The 13,088-nt window shown below is 37.8% G+C and overlaps 2 protein-coding genes across 2 annotated transcripts; both read left to right on the forward strand.

The window, feature by feature from the left end:
- Nucleotides 1–3,644: 3,644 nt before the first annotated feature.
- On the forward strand, nt 3,645–4,532 carry LOC143883195 (germin-like protein 8-2). The gene is made up of 2 exons (XM_077386544.1): nt 3,645–3,762; nt 3,976–4,532. Exons 1-2 carry the CDS (start codon nt 3,645–3,647, stop codon nt 4,530–4,532), a joined length of 675 nt encoding a protein of 224 aa, XP_077242659.1.
- Nucleotides 4,533–8,987: 4,455 nt separating this feature from the next.
- Nucleotides 8,988–9,886, forward strand: LOC143883196 (germin-like protein 8-2). Its single transcript, XM_077386546.1, has 3 exons — nt 8,988–9,105; nt 9,330–9,593; nt 9,681–9,886. Exons 1-3 carry the CDS (start codon nt 8,988–8,990, stop codon nt 9,884–9,886), a joined length of 588 nt encoding a protein of 195 aa, XP_077242661.1.
- Nucleotides 9,887–13,088: the final 3,202 nt, after the last annotated feature.

A 13,088-nucleotide genomic window follows, 5' to 3' on the forward strand; every position in this document is an offset into this window, starting at 1 on the left:
GTGTAAGGGCCGTCTCTCTCTCTCTCTCTCTCTCTCTCTCTCTCTCTCTCTCTCTCTCTCTCTCTCTCTATCAGCATTAAAATCATTAAATGCTAAAAACGAAATAAATGTAAAGTGTAATGATAAAGGGCGGTGAAACTTTGAGAAATTCGGGTGATAGAATTATTTTTTTAATACTTTATAGGTTCTAATAGTTTATATAAAAATAAGCCATGGAAAATATTAATTATAAGGGCCGTGACTACAAGGTTCTAATGCTTCACACGCACACGCACACACACGCACACGCACGCACGCACTAGCACACTGGCGCACACGCACATAGGGATTTGCTAGCATTCATCGCAGAAGCCATTTTACGGCTGCGCTGTTGTATGCGAGGGCAGCCACCTCGTGAATGAAGACAAACTCTCACATCGCGGATGGTCTGTTGATGGATGCTAGCAAATCCCTACGTACACTCACACACGATATAGTTACTTAACTTTTAAAGAGGCAATTCCTTAATATTCTATTTGTAGATACGATTAATTTAAATTAACCTATTTACACATTATGCCCCTTCATATTTGATGGTTTAAGCATTCATATATTTGGCCCGATTGCGGATGGACCATTGTTTCAAAAATCTACATTGTGAGACAATCTCAGAATCTAAATTTATGGCATATAAATGGATGAAAATGAATGATTGTAATTTAAAAAAAAAAAAAAAAAAGATTAGCGGCATTCACTTATCTATTTTAGGAATGTTTTAAAAGATCAAGAATGGTATGGATTATTATTTAAAAACAAGAATAAGTCGCACCCTTAGCGAATTCATCCGAATGATAGGGATTCCTCTTCAAAATTTGGGGAGTTTTCTTAAAAAATTGGACCATTTACAAATCCTAATTATAAGATATATAGGACCATATGTAAATACATAAGACATGAGAGATATAATAGCTTATATTGCGAAATTTTATTAGTTTTTTTATAAACACATAAGATATAAGAGATTTACTCTTGGCATTTACACTTATCTGTTCAGATTGTATAATTATCTTCGTCATATGCAAAAGAAAATTTAGGGCAGAATGTGAAATTCTCATCAGTTTTATTTGTACCATGAGCTTTATCTTAAATGCGAATGATTTTTTAAATTAAAAGAAATTTTGTGTAGTTGTTTGATTTTTTAACTTTTAATAATTTATGGACAAAGGATGATCTATTATGGGTTATGCTAATGGGAATGGTCCTATTAGTTGGATGGCAAAGTTGCAACCAACGGTTGCCTTATCCACTATCGAGGCCGAGTACATGGAGACAGCGGAAGCTTGCTAGAAAGTAGTTTGGCTTCAAGGTTTGATGGGTGAGATTGGCATCGAGTCAAAACCCATGGATTATTTTTTTGTGATAACATGTGCATCATTTGTTTGGCCATGAATTCGGTTAATCACAAAAGGACCAAACATATATCCGTACAATATCACTACATTCAGGAAGTCTGATGGAAGGATCTATTTGTTGAAAGTGTGAACCAAGGAGAATGTAGTGGATATAATCGTAACGAAGTATGCCGGTGATTATGCATCAATGTGGAGATTGTTAAAACGGTGACGCATGAGCACCAGTTTTTTCATTTTTTGTTTTTTTTGGAGCGGGTCTCACTTGGTCTTTTAAGTGGGATGTTTTCCATGCCTCTCTCATATGGTTTTGTAAAGGCAAGAGATAAAAAAGGTCTTTAAAAAGGAGGAGAAGAGTGAGAGGTTTGAGAGGAGAAAAGGTTACTACAAGAAATGAGGGGTTTTCTCTTTGGGCTCTAGGAGGGCTTCTCTGGTGAGGCAAAAACATGTTTCTTCTTCCTGGTTACTTAGGGTGTGTTCCTCTTCTTTCATTCTTCATTTCCATTAGTTTTTCCTTGCAACCCTAGCATAATGTTGGAGGTTTTTTTAAGGGGATTTCTCCTCATACTTAGTGTATAGATTTGGGGGTTTTTTGTGATTGTATACAAGGTTGGAGAGAAGGGTTTTTCGGTGGTTTTTACAAGTGTGGAGGTAATGTTGTACTATTTGGTTTGAAATAATGGACCTGTGTTACCTTGTCGTTGGATGTAGCCCATTATGGTGAACTGCATATATTGTTTTCTTCTTGTGATTGCTTGTGATTTATTTCTTTTGCTCATCTTAAAAACTGGGCTGCTGTTGGATCAAATATCAAGGGGGTACCGCCCACATGGGACTTGACCGTCGGGCACCGTATTAAAACTCTTGTTTTATAATATTGTAAAGTAGTAACGGTTTGCTAGAAGAACTCTTAATTTGACAAAATATTTTCTGAATTATAGTTTATAATGTAAAAGATATTAACAAGGGAAAAGTGTACAATGTGGGCCCCACTATAATTTTGGCCGACGGAGTAGATAACGTATCTACTCGGCCGTGTAGAAACACTTTTCCCTATTAACAATTAGATTGGTATGGAAATTCCATCACAATATTATCCGAAAACATGAAATTGTCAAAACGATTTCCCGAAGGAAATGATATATTAAGACGTTTTTTAATAAATTTGCCATCAGCGGATCAGGATCATCCTATCATAGTTTTAACGTAGATGATGGATGGATTTTTTATGTGAGTGGGGGTCCACCATATCAACAGCTTGAACGACAGAAAATCGACACCAATTATTTCTCAAATCGCATATTTGAAAAACATCCAAATGGTCAAAGGAGTTTAAAATATATTTATTTACCATTTAACCAAGTTTTGGCAACTAATCTTTAATAGCGGAGTAACGAAAATAAAAAAATTTATAGATGCTGTAAGTTTTTTTATAATTACAAGTGAAATTTTATTTTCTACCCCATTCCTCAGCATATCCATCCTTTTGTTTGTGCTTTCTTGGAAATGACTATTTTCAGGGAAAGGCAAACAAAAGGTGGAAATATAGCCATTCTTAAGAAAAGATAAACAAGAGGAGGTGGAAATGCTGAAAAGGGGTCGGGAAAAATCAATTTCCTAATTAGAGTGGTATTGGCCAACCTTAAAAAAAGGTCTGCAAATTAGCAATCAAATGGGTAGGTATAAATAGGGTAGGCATTGTTCGAGACCATGTGGGAGATCACCCAGTTTGATTTCAGCATGTCCTTCGCTCGGCTAATAGGGTAGCGGACCGTTTCGCGAGAGATGGAGTAAATTGGATCTTTGATTTTCTTCCTCCATAATATGTTGTTTCTTATTTTTCTTTGTATATTTTCTTTGTCTGTACTCATGACCAGTTCGGTGGTGGGGCAAGCCCCACTTATTAATTTAGATCTAAGCATTTAAAAAAAGGGCAGGCATTTTTCAACTCAGATAAGTTACATTATAATGTAGGTAAGAAAAGATTGTTTCAACTTTCACAGAAAAAAGAGTCTGACGACTGCTTCTATTCTTTGCGGGCAAAGATCTACTTGGATGAAAAAAATAGATTAGATAGCGTAGTTGTTAAACCATATATTGATTAAGTTGTAACAAGACCATTTCCATGAAATCACATGACCCTTAAGCCATGCATCTATTTCTCTCTCCCTCTCTGCCTATAAATATGCACCCATTCTAAGCTTCTTCCACACCATCAAAACACTCGCACCCAATACTCCTCTTTAGATTGATAAAATGGAGAAGGCTACTCCCCTCCTTGTACTTGTACTCCTTTCCTTGGCATCTTCTCTTACCTTTGCCGCTGATCCCAGTCCTCTACAGGACTTTTGTGTTGCTGACAATATGTCTCCAGGTACAAATTTCTCAATTTAACTTCCATTAGTATCATGATAATCACGTGTTTGTGCAAACTCAATTCCATTTTTGGTAGGTATTGTGGGGTTTGGCTAGATGACTTGAGAAATATTGTTATTGCATTTACTCTGCGTGTGGACACCGGCCCTACGTGCATGGGTTATGTTTTTTTTTTATTGGCTGATCTTTTTTTGATGTTTTTCCTTCTCAGTGTTAGTCAATGGCGTGGTTTGCAAGGACCCAATGCTCGCTCAAGCAAGCGATTTCTTCTTCCCAGGGCTTGACATGCCACGCAACACAAATAACCGAGTTGGGTCCAATGTGACCGCAGTGAACGTGGTCCAAATACCAGGACTCAACACTCTTGGCATCTCCATGGCTCGCATAGACTTTGCACCCTATGGACTAAACCCTCCCCACACACACCCAAGGGGCACTGAGATGATTGTAGTTCAAGAGGGCACCCTCCTCGTTGGTTTCGTCACCTCTAACCTTGCAAATGGCGAAAATCGGCTCATATCAAAGGTCCTCAATAAGGGTGATGTGTTTGTGTTTCCAATAGGTCTCATTCACTTCCAATTCAATGTTGGACAGACCAATGCGGTGGCCATTGCCGCTCTGGCAAGTCAGAACCCAGGTGTGATCACCATAGCTAATGCCATCTTCGGATCAAACCTGCCCATCTCCGATGATGTTCTCGCCAAGGCCTTCCAACTTGACAAGAAAGTAGTTGATTTTCTTCAGGCACAGTTCGGGCCCAAAAACTAGATAACTACCGACAAGGATCCCATGCATTAACTACCGTAGTGTCTATTTGAATAAGCAAACTTGATGTTTGCATTTCTTAAAATAGTAATAATAATACAGTCTGAGTATGTCACTGGGGAAATCAAGGGATTGATTTACTATGCAATCTTGTTTTTCATGAATTCGTCTCTCTCTCTCTCTCTCTCTCTCTCACACACACACACACACCGATCATGAAGTCTGCAACAGGATGATCCTAACCCACTGATGGGAAACAGAAAGTCAAAGTGAAGCCCAAACTTAAAGCGAGGGATACACTACACATTCTGATGGTTATCTTTTATAGTTCATCGCAAAGAAATTCACATAGGGTTCATCACAAGTGATTTGGAACCACACAAAGTATACTTAAGACAAGGTAAATAATCAAGGATTCATATTACCACAAATCGATAAGAGCCAAAATAGAACATACAAAATTTACATGTAGAAACCGAAACTGAAATCTGAAGCATGGCCACAATAATAAGAACCGAAATAGAAGGCAAGGAGCAATGTGAAGTAAAATAGGCATAGAATGAGTAATCAGAGAATCTTTTTGCCAAGATACGAACCAAACAGGATCAAATCACATCCCGAGACTAAAAATGTAGCTGAAACTGAAACATGCAACGAGAAGCATGGTCGCGTATTTCAAAAGTTTACAGTGGAGATTTACAAGCATGATCAAACACAAGTAACTAAGATCAAAATATACGAATGAACAAAGTCGGGATATTCAAAAGGATTCATATATCACGTGACATAAACAATGTCTTCATCATAGTAGACCAAAACTGAAAATTAGCACCTTTAAACAAAGGAACGTTTTGCTGAAAACTTGAAGAATTGGTATTGCCTGCCATATTGCCAACTTACCGAACCCATGCCGGTCTTCTTTCGAAATTGTCCCCAGCCTTTCTGCTCTGATACCACTTTGTAGAATTTAAAGAACAAGTAATACAGAAACACAGAAGAGAACAGAACACAAAAGAACTTCATTATATTGCTGAATGTATTTAACACACACGAAATAGCCTTTCAATAAGACTTTGACTTTGTATCTCGCGGCCAATCCATAAAGCATGTTTCCTATCTACTTTTTACCGATACAACACTACTCCAATCCGGTGTCTCTCTCTCTCCAACGTGCATGAACTGTTGGTGGGCCCAATAATTAATTTGTTTTAATTTGTGAGGAAGGTAGGTCCCTCCATAGGATGATCCAAACCATCCATTCGATGGCCCACAACGTAAATAGGTTGCACCGCGAAATATTATTTCCAAAGAATGATCCTAGCCCTCTGATCTAAAGAGAAACCTCTATAGATTTGAGGGTTGCGATCATCCTTTGAAAATGATATTTTGAAAATGATATTCTGGAGTGAAACCTATTTAAGTTGTGGGCCATCGAATAGATGGTTTGGATCATCCTATGGTTCAGCTGTTACAGTAACATTAAGGCCCAATTGTAGGTAGGGGTGGTTATTCGGTTTTAATCGAACCGAATAGACCGAAATTTGGTAACCGAAATAATTTCAGTTACCAAATTTCGGTAACCGAAACCGAACCGAAATTCGCCAAAACCGAACCGAATAAAAATTCGGTTATTCAGTTATAACCGAATAACCGAATTGTGGGAGAAATAGAGGGGAAAAATTAAAATCTCGGTTTGGATCGGAGGGCTAGGATCATCCGATCAAAATGATTTTTTGAGCACAACCTAATTAAGTTGGGATCAATCAAATGGACGGTTTTAATCATCCTACGGAGTGCACATATAGCACTTTTTTTTGGAAAAAAAATGGTTTTCATCCATAATTTTGGTTATTCGGTTAACCGATTTTTCTTTTTAGAAAACCGAAACCGAAACCGAATTTCCAAAAAAAAAACCAAAACCGAACCGAACCGACCAATTCGGTTCGGGTATTCGGTTTTAACCGAATAATGCTCACCCCTAATTGTAGGCCCCACTTATATTTTTCAAAATGAACTGTACAGTCCACACAATAGGATGATCCAAGCCATTCATTTGATGGGCCGCAACGTAAATAGGTTGTTCCCCCAAAATCATTTCCACAGGATGATCTCAAACCTCCGATCTATAATATTTTGGGGTGCAACCTATTTATGTTGTGGGCCATCAAATGGATGGTTTGGATCATAGTGGGCTGTCAAGAGGGAAACTAGCCTCCAAGGGGGCGGTCAAGGGCGAAAATATCAGCGCCCTAAAAATAAATTAACATGCAAAAGGAGTTTTGTATGCTTTCTAGATGACTATACGATAGACTTGAATTAGGTGGGCCCCACAAGTTTTTAATTACTTCATCTAACAATCTCGCAAGGGGGTTTTCCACATCACAAGTTCACAACTACCTCGTCATCTAGTTTAGTGAAATGACGTATACTCAGCTCAACAAATCAATAATTAGTGCGAACAGAAACTTTGAAAATGTATAAAACTGGACGTGGCATGGAACTGCATTGTTCTCTGTCGTTGGAGGATACACATCCTTGGATAAGCAATTCTTTGGATTGGCCTCCTTTCATATATAATTTCAAGACGAAAATGCTAAAATGAATGGTGCCCTTGCAAAAAACCATCTGCATGGGCGCTCCTATTGGGACTTCTGATCAAGGTGGATTTCTTTTTCCATTAATTTAATATCTGTCCGTGCCATTTTCATATTTTCCTGTGCTCTTTCAAATGATTTTTGTTGGGATGGACCAATGTGGAGCGACCTTTAGCTGGTTTTTGCAAGGCAGCCATTCCCATTATCATTTCTCTAATTTATATATGGAATAAACCCCTTGGATTAGCTACATATAGAGTATGCCTTTCCCGCTCAATAAGTGGAGCCCTTTTTCAGATAAATAGGGCATTAATTAAAGGGAAAAATACAGGATACACCCCCTCAACTAGGGCGAAATTCCACTTCTAACCCCGTGGTATCGAAGGTACCAAAGGCAACCCCTCAACTTTCTGACATTTTTAAGTAGATCCCCTACTTTTCACCCTATAGTTCAAAATCCATCAAAGACACCCCCTAACAATTTATTCGTTCCTGTACACCCCGTCATATAACAAGCATTATTGAAAACTAAGGGGGTGTCTTTGGTACCTTTGATACCACGGGGTTAGAAGTGGAATTTTACCATATTTGAGGGGGTGTATCTGTAATTTTCCCTTAATTAAATTATCCAACCTAATGAAAGTCAAGTTGGGAAAAAAGATGTATTAGGTAGTAGTAGATATACTATTGGAGCCATATTGGTACAAATATATAGATAAGGGCGTCTTAGTTGCCCCCAAAATTTATGATATTAAGTTATTGAAAAAATCGTTTTTAAATTCTTTAAGACGTTTTTTGAAAAATTTGCCATCAGTGGGTTAGGATCATCCTACCATAGTTTTAGCGTAGATGATGGATGGCCTTTCGGTGTGAGTTGGGGTCCACCAGATCAACAACTTCAACGATAGAAAATCGACGCCATTTTTTTTTCTCAAATTGCATATTTGAAAAACAACCAAATGGTAAAAGGAGTTTAAAATATATTTATTATTTTATTTACAATCTAACTAAGATTTCGCAAAGAATCTTTAGTAACGAAGTAACTAAAATAAAAAATTTTAGAGATGCCATAAGTTTTTTTAATAATTACAAGTGAAATTTTAATTTCTACCTCATTCCTCAGCATATCCATCCTTTTGTTTGTGCTTTCTTGGAAATGACTATTTTCAGAGAAAGGCAAACAAAAGGTGGAAATGTAGCCATTCTTAAGAAAAGATTAACAAAAGGAGAAGGAAATGCTGAAGAGGGGTCGGGAAAAATCAATTTCCTAATTAGAGTGGTATTGGCCAACCTTAAAAAAAGGTCTGCAAATTAGCAATCAAATGGGTAAGTATTTTGGGAATATATACATGGTATAAATAGGGTAGGCATTGTTTGAGGCCGTGTGGGAGATCACCCAGTTTGATTTCAGCATGTCCATCCCTCGGCTAATAGTGTAGCGGACGGTTTTGCGAGAGATGGAGTGAATTGGATCTTTGGTTTTCTTCCTGCATAATATGTCGTTTTTTATTTTTCTTTGTATACTTACGACCAGCTCGTGGGGCTCGCTCCACTTATTAATTTAGATCTTACCATTTCAAAATATTAAAAACAAAATTTACACAGAAAAACAAGTCCGATGATTGCTTCTATTCTTTGCTGGAAAAGATCTACTTGGATAAAAAATTAGATTAGATAGCGTAGTTGTTAAACCGTGTATTGATTTGGTAGTAACAAGACCATTTCCATGAAATCACATGACCCCTAAGCCATGCATCTCTCATTCTATCTCTCTCTCTCTCTCTGCTATAAATATGCACCCTTTCTAAGCTTCTTCCACACCGTCAAAACACTTGCACCCAATACTCTTCTTTAGATTGATAAAATGGAGAAGGCTACTCCCCTCCTTGTACTTGTACTCCTTTCCTTGGCATCTTCTCTTACCTTTGCCGCTGATCCCAGTCCTCTACAGGACTTTTGTGTTGCTGACAATATGTCTCCAGGTACAAATGCTTTTTTTTTATTTCTCAATTTAACTTCCATTAGTATCATGATAATCACGTGTTTGTGCAAACTCAATTCCATTTTTGGTAGGTATTGTGGGGTTTGGCTAGATGACTTGAGAAATATTGTTATTGCATTTACTCTGCGTGTGGACACCGGCCCTACGTGCATGGGTTATGTTTGTTTTTATTGGCTGATCTTTTTTGATGTTTTTCCTTCTCAGTGTTAGTCAATGGCGTGGTTTGCAAGGACCCAATGCTCGCTCAAGCAAGCGATTTCTTCTTCCCAGGGCTTGACATGCCACGCAACACAAATAACCGAGTTGGGTCCAATGTGACCGCAGTGAACGTGGTCCAAATACCAGGACTCAACACTCTTGGCATCTCCATGGCTCGCATAGACTTTGCACCCTATGGACTAAACCCTCCCCACACACACCCAAGGGGCACTGAGATGATTGTAGTTCAAGAGGGCACCCTCCTCGTTGGTTTCGTCACCTCTAACCTTGCAAATGGCGAAAATCGGCTCATATCAAAGGTCCTCAATAAGGGTGATGTGTTTGTGTTTCCAATAGGTCTCATTCACTTCCAATTCAATGTTGGACAGACCAATGCGGTGGCCATTGCCGCTCTGGCAAGTCAGAACCCAGGTGTGATCACCATAGCTAATGCCGTCTTCGGATCAAACCTGCCCATCTCCGATGATGTTCTCGCCAAGGCCTTCCAACTTGACAAGAAAGTAGTTGATTTTCTTCAGGCACAGTTCGGGCCCAAAAACTAGATAACTACCGACAAGGATCCCATGCATTAACTACAATAGTGTATTTGAATAAGCAAACTTGGTGTTTGCATTTCTTAAAATCGTAATAATAATACAGTTTGAGAATGTCAATGGGACAATCAAGCGATTGATTGAATATACAGTCTTGTTTTTCATGAATTCTCTCTCTCTCTCTCTCTCTCTCTCTCTCTCTCTCAAACTAAAACATCGATATCCATCAATACTATTAAAAGATGTATACACGCTCAAGTGCAAATTACTAGTCCTCTGACCAAATAAAACGAGGGTACGCTCCCACTCCAGATCTTTGCACAAGTCCAATTTCAATATCTGAAAATTTTAAACTACGAGTGAGCTAACGCTCAGATAGTAAACAAGCATTACTCTAGCTGGGTCTAGCATGGTAGGGAAACAGAAGGCTGCAACAGAAAGTCAAAGTGAAGCCGAAACTTAGAGTGAGGGATACACTACACATTCTGATGGTTCAACACAAGTAATTTTGAGCCACACAAAATATGCTTAACACAAGGTAAATAATCAGGGATTCATATTACCACAAATGGATAAGAGCCAAAATAGAACATACAAAATTTGCATGTAGAAACCGAAACTGAAATGAGAAGCATGGCCACAATTATAAAAGCCGAAATAGGAGGCAAGGAGCAATGTGAAGTAAAATAGGCATAGAATGAGTAATCAGAGAATCATTTTCCCAAGATACGAACCAAACAAGATCAAATCACATACCTAGACTAAAAATGAAGCTGGAACTGAAATATGCAACAAGAAGCATGGTCGCGTATTTCAAAAGTTCACAGTGGAGATTTTACAAGCAGCATGATCAAACACAAGTAACTGAGATCAAAATATACCAATAGACATAGTCAGGATATTCAAAAGGATTCACTTATCACAAGACATAAACAAGGTCTTCATCATAATATTTTGAAGAAGATCAAAAGTTTGAACCTTCTTCCAAAAATGATTTTAGTAAAGAACTTGAATATTTGAAGAAAGAAAATGAAACCCTCAAGGAAGAAAATGAGGGATTAATGCTTGAATTTTCTTATCAAATTGTTGAATTAAAAAGTGATCATGAAAATTAATAAATACTCAAACAGGGAAAATCAAGAAGAAATTAATGATTTTTTAAACCAAATTCAAGATCTTAAAAGAGAAAATGAAAAGTTGAGAATATGTCTAAATAGGTTTATTAATGGGGATAGAATTGTAGACATTATTCTTAAAAGATCTAGATGCACAACTTACTATAGAACATATTTTGCATCTAGAAGGCATGCTAACCCATCCATAAGATGTCACTATTGTGGATCTTATGGACATTATAAATTTCAATGTGAGCATAGAAATCGATATTCTAAATGGGTTAGAAGGAATGGACCCAATAAAACTTGGGTTCTAAAAGCTCCAACATGAATCATTGTTTGAGTTTTTACTCAGATTTAGGGGCTGGAGCTAAAAATTGAAAAATCTTTACAATTTGAAAATGAATGTTGAAAATCATTTTGAGATGATGAGTTAAGCCGAAGGTTGAACTTAAAATGAAAATTCTAGAGTCCTTGGCAATTTCTTTTTGAAAACCCCCTCTTATATTGAATTTCTAAATAAAAAAAGAGGGAGTTGTAGTTTTAAATTCTATTTGACTAAGGCGAACCTAAAACTTATGTATTAATATTTCAAAACCCCTTGATATTTTGATATGCTCTCATCTCTTCTTTATGTGGATGACAAAGGAGGAAAGAAATTTGGTGTTATGTTTTAAAGTTCTAAGTTGGCATATCATTTACTTCAAAACATATTTTATTGGAAAATCCCTTGTATGATGTCATCAAAAAAGGGGGGAGATGTAAGCCTAATTGTTCAACCCTTGGCTATCTTCTATTTTATGATGATTCAAAACACAAATGATTATATGTACTAATTGTGTTTGTTATTTAAGTTGAAGGTTCGTCAAGGTTCAAAGTCAAAGCAAGAGGAGATCCACGAAGTTGAAAGGGACTAGAAGACACAATTTGAAGAAGATCAAAAGTCAAGTCTTGTGTCAAATAGAATGTAAAATCCAATCCCACACTTAGGATCCAAACAAGGCATCAAAAGAGGGTTAAAATACCCCAAGTAAGCTAATGGAATGAAGAAAATCAAGCGGACCAAGTTCCCAAGGCAAAACAATAGGAAAATATGAAATGGCCAAAATTCAGGGGGGGACGGTCGATCGAGACATGGTCGGTCGACCGGTGCCATTCTGATATAAAAAAAAGGAAAAAAATACATTTACACCCCCTCTTGTTTCTGACAACTCTAACCCTGACTTTCAAAACGTGACAAGTACACCCCCTGAGGTTTCAATTTGTGACAAGTACACCCCCTCCTTCAACTGTCCGTCGGTTTAACCTGATAGAAAGACTAAAACTAACCATGGTTAATATTTTGACGCCAGAAATACCCTCATTTGCAGAGGGATTAGGGTTACGCCATTTTCCACTGCTGCCGTCGCCACCTTCGGCCACCGCCGACACCTCCGGCCACCGCCGTCACCTCCACCACAAACAATGAAACCCCACCCATGGCTACATCAAAGCCACATTTCAAGAAAAAAAATAAAACAAAAAAAGCCCTAAAATATTAGGGTTTATGTGCAATTCATGATAATGGTGCGAATGAAGATAAATAAAACTCCTAAATCGAGGGTTTATGTTGATAAATAAACAAGGGTTTGAATCAAACCCTAATTTCAGTTTTTAAGTAACCCTAATTTCAGTTTTGAAGTCTGAAAACCTTAATTTTCAGTTGGGGAAGACGAGGGCATTTTGGTCATTTCTACCTCGCCATCTACTCCGTCACGTTAAAACAACTTCAGGGGGTGTACTTGTCACGTTTTGAAAGTCAGGGTTAGAATTGAATGTGTTAGAAACTAAAGGGGGTGTGTCTGTATTTTTCCCTTAAAAAACATGAGAGAGCCTCTGGCGGTCCACCGTGAGTGACTTTGCAAGTATTTTAAATAGCCTAACGGCTAGTTTAAACTATCCATTACAGAGCCGTTGGGGGTGTCCCAAATGGCTAGTTTTTGGGTTTTTGGCTATAAAAGGGTTCTCAAACCACTTAGACAAAATCAACAAGCTCTAATATACACTTAAAGCATCTCTTGAGTGAAAAGTCACTCCTTGTGCCTCTCTTCGAGAAA

Source organism: Tasmannia lanceolata, unplaced genomic scaffold (assembly GCF_043159265.1).
Source record: "Tasmannia lanceolata isolate RefF3 unplaced genomic scaffold, GAP_Taslan_0.1 ptg000008l, whole genome shotgun sequence".
Classification (NCBI taxonomy): Eukaryota; Viridiplantae; Streptophyta; class Magnoliopsida; order Canellales; family Winteraceae; genus Tasmannia; species Tasmannia lanceolata.